Source organism: Hesperophylax consimilis, chromosome 4 (genome assembly GCF_061612785.1).
Source record: "Hesperophylax consimilis isolate HC1 chromosome 4, BYU_Hcon_1.0, whole genome shotgun sequence".
Taxonomy (NCBI): Eukaryota; Metazoa; Arthropoda; class Insecta; order Trichoptera; family Limnephilidae; genus Hesperophylax; species Hesperophylax consimilis.
Window position 1 is genome coordinate 2,361,315 of NC_142839.1, and position 12,723 is coordinate 2,374,037.

The window sequence follows — 12,723 nt, forward strand, 5'->3', positions numbered from 1 at the left end:
AGGTTCTAACATTTTGAGCCCTACATTTTACAAAAACATTAAGAATTTTTCACTACAATTAATGACGAAATGGAGAAAAAGCCATTTATAATAATAAATTAATATTTTTACTTAAAAATAGTTATAATTCATTAATAAGATTATAAAATATATTGCACTAATATTTAGCCATCAAACAATTAATTCGTGTTTTTTCTTCATTCCGTCCACTGTGCGGCGTGCGCAAATAAATTTTATTTGATTAATTTGTGTTATTTCACAATTAATTAATTAAAAAATTAATTAAAATAATATATAGTATATTTGCGGCACGTTCCAGAGTGGAAGATACTACCAGTATCGCCCTGGTGTAAGACCACCATTCAGAATTGAAACGTTGCTCCAAATGGCTTTAGCCGTGTTTAGTGACTAGATCTGAATAGCCAGGTACTTCCCCACCTTCCTCTTTCCCTTCCCCACTTACCTTCAGCCTCACAACATCCCCCAATTGGGGATGCCATAGTCTCACTGGCTCCAGACGGGAGCAGCTGGGACTCTTGTGAGGTATTCACTATAAAAAAAAAATGATCGTCCCATGTCGGTATGTAAGGAATCGACCTAAACGGCATACTTGATCCCCAAAGATGACATAGGCCATAAGGGATTTTTTTTGTCTTTTGTCTTCTTGTGTGGAACTAATGTAAAAAAGTCATGAATGCCTTCTGATTTTGAATTGGCTTGTACTACAGTGTTACTTCTGTTTGAATTTTCGTTAAAACTTTAAATTAAATCTGGCGAGGGCAGTTTGAAGGAATATGCAGGAATAGCAATTCCACCCTTCCACGCAATTAATTATTACACCGATTATTATTATTATTGTCGTAAGGGTTGTTTTCGTGTGAGGGTGTGTGTGTCTGTGTGCATGTGTGTGTGAGAGTGTATTTTTCAGAGCAGAGTGAAGTCGGCGAGGGTGAATCTACAAGTTAGTTGAGTATTGATTTTGAAAAATTGCATCGCACAACGCGCGCTTGCGTGCTGCGTGGGAGACACAGATCCGCGTGATATTGGAGATGGGACTGCGATGTGTTGAATTAGTCAATTCGGATGCATTTTAAGCAACAATATTTAATTAAATGGTCTGTTATTATTAGTGAGATTGGTGTGCTGAAGCCACCAATCTAGGACCAGACATTTTAAATCTCCTGTGTATCAGACTGGCGCCATAACTACCGGATGCATTCGATGTATCAACATCAGCAAGGTAAATATAAATATTATTGCTTTTTGTCTCACATTCATCTAAATCCTTTCTTTAATATTTGAAATTTTCCAATAAGTTTTCAATATATTAGTATTGAATAGCGATATTCAAATACATATATTTTATATTTGGTATAACATATTTATCAATTTCTTTCTTTCATCACAACTTAAATTGTAGCGAGTTATAATGTTATTATAGGTAAAATACCCATACAAGGTGTAACTAGTAACCTATAAGATACTCGACTTCGGATCCTAAGGTCGTGGATCGATTAAATCGATTCCAGATGAATTGCAAAAATATAATGAACCAGGTATTTTTGATATTGATTGTCAAGTTGAGTGAACCAAAAAAATGGCCCACAGCTGTTCATGTGCGATACGTCTTACACAAATAAATAATAGTATTTTTTACAGTTTTGTTGTTTGCCGTATTTTTTACGAAAAATCACATGAATAGTACAAATATTATTTGCTAGGCATTATCCTATTCCAAAAATGGAGAGATACTTAATAATTAACTGCATAAATTAATCCTTATTTGACTTGCCAGGACGATTTTGAACGCACAGGATACAATATTTGTTTATTATATACGTATTTATATATTTTTGATTTTATAAAACGATATATAAAAAGCTAAAAACAACTCTATTCTACTCAGGTTTAAATTAAATTATCAAGAAGTATTTTTATAAATGTACATATTATGATTATTATTTACTTACATTCTTACAATGTCGTGAACTGTGAAATATTTCAGAGTTTTTCTGCTGTACTTAGCAGTATTTTTATACATTTATTCTAGCGTTGTATTAATTTGTGGATTAAGTTTTTATTGGTGACTTAGATAAAATAATACCTTGCAAATAGTAAATAATGCTACAAACGCGAGTGTTGTAATTATTAATAATTTAGTTTTGTTTCGTGTGCTTTTAACAAAATGTAGTAGTTCAGTTGTTCGGGGTACAAATAAAAGGTAGCTTTGACCCACGGCTAGGGAGCGGGGAGCAGGTAGTCAAGTAGTCAGGTAGTCAATTGTCGATAGCATTCGTCTAGGACGGGAAGATGGTTAGTATTTACCTATTCATATTATGATAAGTATATCATTTTTCTGCAGGCTAGATTTTTGAAAAACAAAAATACCTGTCTTTTTGAGACAATGTTACTGTTTCGTAATTACTCCACTTCGTGCAGAAAACGGCCCGCGGCAAGAATGTTTACATATTAGTTTGTTTATATTTAATTTGTTTAAATATTACAATTTGAGGTTTTACTCATTAAGTTATTCCAAAAATAAAAATATACGTTTGTCCTAGACTTGCAGAAAAGTCTATGGATGCCGCACATAATTTTTTTTTTAATGTATTTATCCAATACATTATCGAATCTTGGGTTATCCAAGACGTTATTTAATCTTGGGGTCGTACATAAAGATAGCAGCGAGTAAAAATTTGTTTCAAATTTTTGCTTAAACGTCGCTAATATTATCTTAAATAATTAAATATTATAATTTGAGGCTTTACTCATTAAGTTGTTCCAAAAATAAAAAAAAGAAGAATTATTATTACTTAATGACTTTTTTCATTACGACGATTGATCTTTTTTAATATTGTCAACCTTTGTTTATAAAATTCTAAATAACTTTCCGAATGTGCGTAATGAATGAACATTCAAAATAATTACACAAAATATATAATTACTCTTTTTTTCAAGGCGAGAAAAAATAAGAATGGAACCCTACGATCGCTACGATTGGACCTGGGACCGGCGGGAGCGGAGCCCCGAGGTGCACATCCTGGACAACGAGATGAAGACGGTCCGGTTCCATCCCAACTGGAGCAGCGGCACCGCGGCCATCAGAGGCACCCGCATCCTCAACAACGGCCGCCACTACTGGGAGATCATGGTCTCCCGCAGGATCTTCGGCACCAGCATGATGTTCGGAATCGGTACCAAAAACGTCCGTCTTCAATCTGAAACATTCACCAATATCATCGGTGAAGACAGAAACGGGTGGGCTTTATCGCACAAAGGACTTGCTTGGCATGGCGGAAGGTGGCACCATTACACAAAGCCATTCGTCGAAAACGAATCAGTTAACATGGGAATTCTTTTCGATGGACTACTCGGAACTTTGACGTATTTCAAGGATGGGGTCAACTTGGGGGTGGCCTTTAGGGGATTAGAAAAGGTGAAGGAACCCATATATCCGATGATCAGTTCCACCGCTGCTAAAACTCAAATGGCTCTCGGCAGAACCAAATACCAATTCCTCAGCTTACAACATCGCTGTAGAGCCGTCATCTTAAAATCAGTCTGTGATAGAGAGGATGTGGAATACCTAAAGCTTCCTGTAAAGATTAAAATGTTCATATGCGAATCGGGAGCATCCAATAGAAAAAACAATATATTGGAAAATGAAATTTGGTAATTTTTATTATGTTATTTATGTAAAATATAAATGTGATTAGGTTAAATCATATAATACTCGATACCTAGATTTATTACTTAATTAAATTATTGATACTGAAAGTATGCAAGCGCAAAAAATGTAAAATAAATAAATATTTGTAATAAATTTCGTGGTTTTATTTTGAAATAATAATATCGATGCTAGAAAGTAAAAATGGCTAAAGCTCCAGAGAGCTATATGACTCACTAGCTATTTATCCTTTCCAGTGTCGAATTATGATAATTGACCCTTGAGGTGATTTTCTCACGATAACGTCGCTATAGAAATGATTCAATCATTATCCCTAAACGTGACATGAAATATCCTTTCAATTTCAATATAAATAGCACGGGACAGCCAAAAAACAACACAAACACCATAAAAATATACAAATGTTTAAACACCAACATCTGCGATTGCCCTCCTCTAGAAAAAACAGAACAAATAAAGTATCTAGGAATCGTAATTGACCATAACCTTAGGCTTAGATGGATACCTCACATCAAACAAATCACAAATAAACTTCTCAAAACAATACACATTTTCCTAAACATAAGAAACATTTATAAAATAAAACAATTGAAAACAATATATTTTGCACTTTGCCAATCAATAATAGAATATGGAATTATTGCTTGATGAGGAGCAACAAACTCGGCTATCAATCACATAGAAACCGCACAGAAAACGATCTTAAAGGTAATACTAAAAAAACATAGACTGACTGATACAGACCAAATATTCAACAGCTGTGACGTAGGGGAGACCTAGGAGAGTTGTGACAATTTTCAATTTAAGGGATATATCTCGCTCAATAAACGTTTCACAGTTATGACCTTTGTGAATTAATGTAGCACCATTCCTTCCCTTTCCAAAACAATTATCAAAATTAATAAAAGTATTACAGTTTCCGAGAAAATCAACAAAAAGAAAAACTACTCCCTCTGTCACAACTCCCCTATCACCGAGGTAAGTTGTGACAGGTACCGAGGTAAGTTGTGACAGCTTTGTATTTAGACTATTTAAGTTATTAAAAAATACCATTACACATATTATAAATAAATAAAAAATGTTTTTTTTTTGCAAAAAGTAATGTAATCATATTTTAGTACATTCAGTACCAACAAAAACAACACATGGCATTACCATAACAAGTAATTATATCTTATAAGTAATTATGGCATGGCTTTGAGATCAATCATATTATAAACAGTCAAAAATCTTAATTTAAACTGATAGGCAATTATGGCAAATGTATTGCAGCTCACCTCCAGTACAATCTACGTGTGACCAGCCTTTGCATTCTAGGCATTGCACCCACTCCTCATTCGATCTGCTGTTTGCATAGGCTTCAAGGCAAACCAAGCAAACACAATTATTTTCTTCGGCATTTCTTTCGTCATCACCTGTTCTCTTCTTCTTATTAGTCTTCATGGCTTTTTTAGGATTCTCCTTATCGTCGCTTAAGACACGCTTTTTCACATTCTTCGACTTCCTTTTGGCTTCTATAGCAGCTATTTCATCCTTATTAGGTGTGTCAGTAAGCACAGCAGATTTGACTTTGCGTCTGTTTGGTTGGCAGTTTTTTCGTGGCGGAGCTTTTGGCAACGGCCTAACTAATTCTGGCGAGAACACATTAGAAACAGTGGCAAGAGGACTATGGACTGTAAACGCGGAGGCAACAGGTTCATTAGCATCATTGTTCAGGACTGGGCTATGTGCTGAAGAAGTGGAGGCAACAGATTCATGAGCATTATTCTTCACAATTGTGCTATAGGCTGTAGACGTGGATGTAATAGGTTCAATGGCATTATTATTCAGAACTGGGGTATGGGCTATAGACGTGGAGGCAACAGGTTCATTGGCATTATTGTTAACAACTGATGAATTGCTAGATGGCATGGTCTGATCTATAGATGCACCTGGAGTAATGGATCTTGCTTCAACGTTATCAACTGTGCCGGTGTTGAGATTTGGAGTTATGGTTTTTTCTGCTGGATTGTCCAAAATTTCTGAAATGGATTGCTCTAGTTCTGGGTTGGGACGATCAGTGACTTGACTTGGCAGGAAATCGGCTTCTCCAAATATGTTTGTGTTAACCGGCCATGTTCCAGTTGCAGCAAAACCAGCACTGATATTCCTTGCAGTGATTGCTACATCAAATGCAGACTTTGTTATAGATGGGATGTCATAAATTGTCATGACTTTCCCGGCATTGCTTCGCATCCAATTGTCAGAAGCTGTATTAATTGCTTTTTTAAGGGGTCCAAAAATGGCACGATCCAGTGGCTGTAGCTTGTGCGTACAGTGTGGGGGAAATGTGAGCAAAATTATGCCATTTTCTCTGCAGAATTCAATGTTTTTTAGAGCTGTATGCGAGGCATAATTATCTAGGAGCAACAGAGCTCTTTGCTCTTTTGATGGTCTAACATGATTTTTAAAATGCTCAAGGAAAACTTGAAAATCATCCTCTTGCATCCAGCCTGATCCGTTAGCTGTTCCGACTGAACCAATTGGGCCGTCCCGAATGAAATGCTCTTGGAATCGTTTACGAGGAAATATAAACATAGGTGGTATGTAATTACCTATTGAATTTCCAGATAAAGCCAGTGTGACCAAGGTCCCTCTTTCTGCCGATGTCATGGCACTGACTTGTTTTTCTCCGCGTCGCGCAATTATCCTATCAGGCTTTTGGACGGTAGTTATTCCAGTCTCATCGACATTCCAAATATCTTTGGCATCAAGTTTATATCTGCTTAAGACCCCTGTGTAGTTGTCAAAAAAAGTGGCCACATTTGTTTTATTGAAGCTGGTAGCGCGAGCTATGCTAGTAGATTGAGGCAATCTTAAAGATAAATTGGGGTGTCGTTGCATAAATAGCTTAAGCCACACTTCTCCTGCCTTTTTATATTCCTCCCATGACTTTGGAATTTTTTTATTATATTTTTTGGCTAACTTATATGCAATGACTCTAGTTTCTTTAGTTGTCAGTCCATAATTAGCTGCTGCACATGTTAGCAAATAGTTGCTTAATATATTCTCCTCCTCTTGTGTAAATATCGTCGGACTGGTATAGGTATAACCCATAGATGGAGCCTCGCCTACTGGGTTTGCTTGATAATCAACTTTCTTCTTAATATATCTTGATAAAGACATGTAGTTCAGATTGTAAGAGGACGCGGCATCTCTTAGACTTTTACCTCTTAACGTAACCTCTTCAAAGGCAAGTTCGTATATTTCGACACTAGCAGTGCCTTTATCAGTATTTCGTGTGTAGTTATTAGGCATTCTGTAACAAAAAAGTAGTCATTTAGCATGCAATATCACACCACAAGACGAAATATTTTTTTATCGAAAATGAATTTTTAGAGACATGATTTTATTGCGGACTGTACTTGCAAGATTTGACCTTAATACACTAATGCACAAACACATATACAGACATCGCAAATTAATTAAAAAGTGTCGAAATAACCCAGCAGAAAAATTAAGTCAAATAGGAGAGTTGTGACATGCTGTCACAACCCTCCTAGGTGCTCAAAATTCCGACTTGGTCCGAATAATGATTCATATTTTCTAAACACGATGCAAACACAAAATATCAATGTAACGCTTTGAGACTTAAATAACCATACAACTTAAGAAAAGATAACACAACAACGTACATGTAATAAGACATGCTATAAATACAATCAAAATTTTGAATAAAAACTTACTTTTCGCTTTTTTTTACACGCAGACGTCGTAACTACGCGACCGCTTCTCGTGCGCCACCGGCGTGTACTGAGTGAAGTAGCGCATCTCTAGAGCGGCAAACGAGCGTTGTTGCCATCTCGCTAACTATTATAGGTGGGGAGAAATTGTCATTGTCACAACTCTCCTCTGTCACAACTCTCCTAGGTCTCCCCTACTAGATATACTCCAATTATACGTTAAAACACTACTAAACTACATTTTTGACAAAAAAATTAACTTCAACATGCACAAAATAACACTAACAGACCAGTTAGATAAGCGTACAAAGAAAACATAAAAACTCCGACAGTAAATTCAAGCTTTGGACAAAGACACTACCAATACCATGCTATAAAAGCTTTCAACAGTGTAAAACTTGAAATTAAAATTGAGGAAAGTAAAAATAAATTCACACACAAAATTACAAAATGGATTAAAGAACAAAAAAGACAATATTACCAAAATGTCATAGCATAAAATAAAAATAAAACCTACACGTAACACACAAAACCAATATAAACACACATCACTCACAAACACACAAGATTATTTTCATTGTATTATTTTTTAATTTTAAATGTATTATTACGTATTTCGTATTTTTAATTTTAAATGTATTATTTTCTTTTTAAATGTAATATGTAGATTATATTTTCATATTATAAAATGAAGGCCTCAGCACGGGCAAGCCACCCAGTGAGGCCTACATTACTGGAAAACATAAATTGTAAAAAATAATGTACCAAATAAAATTTAAATAAATAAATAAATTATTATTTAATAGTGGACTGCTCCCTTGGAAAGGATTTCCGGTAGAAAGAAAAAACCCTTCTCTCCTGAAAATTTTTATTTCTTCTAAAAACTTTCTCAGGTTCTATCTAATCAAATTAACTGAAATTATGGATATGTGAAAATTCTTATGATATAAACTTGATTCCAAAATAATTCGACTAAAAAAAACTCGATTTGTGGACCAATTCCCAACCTTGGCGTCGGACTTTAAAACTCGTCTTCCCAGGCTCCATGTTACCAAATGATTTTTTTTTTTAATTTTGACATATTAAATTATCTTGATACAGTTTTGTAATTATTATAAATATATATAATCACGATAATATCGAATTTTCTTAGAAAAAGATCTGGAATCATTCCCTTACAGCCCCGAGTCAAACGGCGCCAGGAACCAGTAAAAACCTCATCGGTGTTATAAAAGGTGTTATGAATTATCAGTGCCTTGACTCCTTGGCTACGTTGCGCCTTGACAAGTACGTAATTTAGTAGGTAAGTTTAGCCTAGTACGGACTGCTCCAATTGCGCCTGCAAAGGGCCGGCCCTGCATTGTACTATAATAATAATAATAACATAGCATTTATATAGCGCAGTTTTGTGTTGTTTCACTTCAAGTGCGCTTAACTATAATAAGCTTAAAAAATAAAATTTCCTATTGTGTTCCTTAAAAAAAAATTAATAGCATAATATGAAATAAAGAATAAACGGTTTACACAAAAGCAGAGAATAAAATTTAACAATAACAGTGCTGTTCGCGCAATATATAGGGGATTGTTAGGTATGCATCCACAGGCTTAATGGACAAGTGTAATATCAATACAAAATCCTGCAAATGTCCTACCTACCCTTTTACCCATCCCAAAAATGTCACCATAGTAAAAATATTGTTGCGACACATGTAAAATCTGACAAGTGGTGTCAGTTGCTTATCAGAGTTCGGAGTGATAGTTAATATCAGACAGGGCGATAATACATATATTTTGTGAAGTGAAATCAACCAATACTCCTGGAGACGTGTGATAGTCATCAACGGGTGAGTCCATCTTTCCTGCATTCCAATCTGGGCTTATCTTGTGCTCCAGAAGCCCAGATTTATACCTTTGATTATTGCACTGTCCATCGGGTTTGTCGGATGCATATATCGTCCCATACCTATCATTCGGAGTAGTTTGGGACAGGTCCTTTGGGCGTGTGGCATATCACACCACCTCTAAAATATATAGTGGAGTCGCAGCTTCGCGACACCATTTTTGGTTCTTTCGAGCCGGATTACCAACGGGGTATTTAAAATTAACATATTTAAAGTTATAAATAAATATTATTTCCTCTTTATACTTTGTTAATTTGTATGTACTAGGTTGCATTTGTAATTATTGTTGTGTTTAAATTCCTACATACAATTAATCATGGCGACTAGCGATAGTACTCAGGATATTAAAATCAAGTTAGTAGAATCGAAGATTAATTTGATGCATAATCGTGTTAATGAATTATACGAGAAAGCGAAAAGTATTGCGGACAGGGAGACGAGAAGTTCGGAGGATTTTCTTAAACAAACGGTTAATATAGCTACATATTATGCACAATTTAACACATTTTGTGATGAATTTCATACACTTCAGTTGAAAAAGGATTCAAATTACAATATGAATTTCGATTTATGGAGTAAATTCGAAAATAAGTACTGTTTTGTAGTTTCTATACGCGAAAGCATTATAGCAAAGCAAGATTCATCACGCGATCGACAGAAGTTAAATAATTCACCATTAATTAAGCTCCCACCGATCGAGATGCCATCGTTCGATGGTAATCAAGAGAATTGGTCGATATTTTATGAAGCTTTTAAATTAAACATTCACTCAAATGAAAATTTGAATACGTCGCAAAAGATGCAATATCTGATAGGGAAACTCCAAGGAAAGGCGTTATCAGTTTTTGCGGGAATACTTCCGAACGAACAAAATTATTTTTTAATTTGGGAAGCTCTCGAAAAGAAATATCAGGACAAACGCGTGCTAGGTACCTTTTATCTGAACAATATTTTGAATTTAAAATTATTGGCACCTAGTAACCCAAATGAGTTAAATAATTTTATCGAAAGGTTTGCGTCTTCCATAGCTGCACTCAAGGAATTAGGTATTGATGACCTAACCGATTTTATAATATTACATGTTGCACTGAAAAAATTAGATATACAGTTGGTGCAAAATTTCGAAATGTCTATACGGGAGAAAGCTATACCTACATATACCGATTTAATAGAATACATTCGGTCGCATGTCAAAATCCTAGAACGAACTGGGCAAAATGATAATAAAGTTGTTAATAATAAAAACAAAGTTACGCATTCATTCGCTGTGGTCGAACTGAAGTCAAGTAATAATAATCGTAATAGGTGCCGGAAATGTAATCATTCTGATCATGTTGAATTGTTTAAATGTGAACAATTTAACGAATTAAGACCAAATGCTCGCTTTCAGTTTGTGAAATTAAATAATTTATGTGTAAATTGCTTAAGCGATAAACATAAAACTGTGAAATGTCCATCTAAATCGGATTGTAGAATTTGTAAAAAACGACATCACACCGCTCTGCATTTTGAGAGCACGGTGAATACTGAAAGTCAATCGAAAAACGAAGCCATTACATTAATAGCGCGTAATAATAAACATCATAATAATTTTTCTGCGGGTAATATAGCTACGAATGTACTACTGTCAACCGCGCAGTTATTTGCTTATGACAATAAAAATAATCAAGTAACCGTAAGGTGTTTAATTGATTGCGCCTCGCAACAAAATTTAATCAGTTTAAACACTTGTAATGAATTAAATCTTAAAATAATTCCTTTAAATAATTCAGTAGTTAAAAGTGTTGGTTCAGTAGAGACACCAATATTGGGACACGTTGCGTTAAAAATTAAATCCCGCGTTTCAGAAGATACTTATAAAATTAGTCTATTAGTTGTCGATAAAATAACTGATAAGCTTCCTACACAACATGTTGACACAAAGTCATGTGAGCATTTAGTGGGTTTAAACTTAGCGGATGAATCCTGGAACGTTCCATCCGATGTTGATATCTTATTAGGTGCACAGTTATTTCCATATATTCTCCTGGGGAATAAGGTTTTATCTAAACATAATACGAATGCACCACCGGCTATACAGACAGTATTCGGGTATATTGTAATGGGTGAAATACCTACGTGTACGCCGGAGGTTTCGTGGACGTTCGGCCCCATAACCAATGTAGATTTATATAATGCGTTATCCAAGTTTTGGACGATGGAAGACATGCCTATTAAGTCGTTGATGAGTGCTGAAGATGCAGAATGTGAGAAAATGTACCTCGAGTCAGTCCAACGGGATGAATCGGGAAGGTATATTGTATCTTTACCGTTTAAGATAGATCCTAATAATTTAGGTGATTCGCGCCGTGTCGCGCAGCGTCGATATGAATATTTAGAACGGAAATTTAATACTTCGCCAGAATTGCATTGCAGTTATAATGAAGTAGTTTCTGAATATCTGGAAAAGGGATATATGAGGGTTGAAGTTCCGTCTTCATCTAATATTGATGAGGGATATTTCATTCCTCATCACGCAGTAATCCGTAAAGATAAATCAACAACTAAAACTCGTGTTGTATTAGACGCAAGTACAAAGACCAGTTCAGGGTTGTCACTTAATGATACTTTGTATACAGGTCCAAATTTTCAATCTAATTTATTTACACTTTTAATTAAATTTCGCTTATTCGCTGTAGCATTAACCGCAGATGTTAAGCAAATGTATCTACGTATAATGGTAACGGAAAGCCATCGTAAATATCAAAAAATTCTTTATAGATTTCACGAAGATGAACAAATTGGAGTTTATCAATTTAATTCACTCGCGTTTGGTTTGAACTGTTCACCATTTCTAGCCATGCGAACTATACGGCAGCTAGCGAGCGATGAAAGAAATCGTTATCCGAAAGCGGCGGAAGTTGCAATTAATGATTTATATATGGACGATTTTGTGTATTCTGTAAATACTATAAGTGAAGGCATCACTTTGGCTACAGATTTAATGGCGATGTTCAAGTGTGGAGGATTTGAATTAGTCAAATGGTCGAGTAATTCTCCTCATTTACTGGCCCAATTACCAGAGTCGCACCGCGCGACAATGGATTTTTCGGATAAATGTAGCATTTTAGGATTAAAATGGGATCCGATATCTGATTGTTTTCAATTTATGATATGTCCGACGGAGGAAAAAACTATATGTAAAAGATCAATTCTTTCCACAATAGCTCGTTTATTCGATGTATTAGGTTTGGTTGCTCCGGTAATTTTATATGCCAAATTACTTTTACAAGAGCTGTGGTTAGAGAAAGTAGGATGGGACGAGGAACTACCCCAAAGTATTGTTAATAGATATGTCAAATTCAAGGAAGAATTACCGATGCTTTCTAATTTAAATTTACCTCGATATTTGGGAGTAAAGGAGGACTGCACG

At 35.2% G+C, this 12,723-nt stretch overlaps 1 protein-coding gene across 1 annotated transcript; it reads left to right on the forward strand.

Annotated features, from left to right (window-relative positions):
* Positions 1-1,049: 1,049 nt before the first annotated feature.
* SP555 (SPRY domain-containing SOCS box protein SP555) lies at positions 1,050-3,737 on the forward strand. The gene is made up of 2 exons (XM_089631131.1): positions 1,050-1,240; positions 2,959-3,737. Exon 2 carries the CDS (start codon positions 2,975-2,977, stop codon positions 3,674-3,676), a length of 702 nt encoding a protein of 233 aa, XP_089487257.1. The 5' UTR covers positions 1,050-1,240; positions 2,959-2,974; the 3' UTR covers positions 3,677-3,737.
* The last annotated feature ends 8,986 nt before the right edge of the window (positions 3,738-12,723 follow it).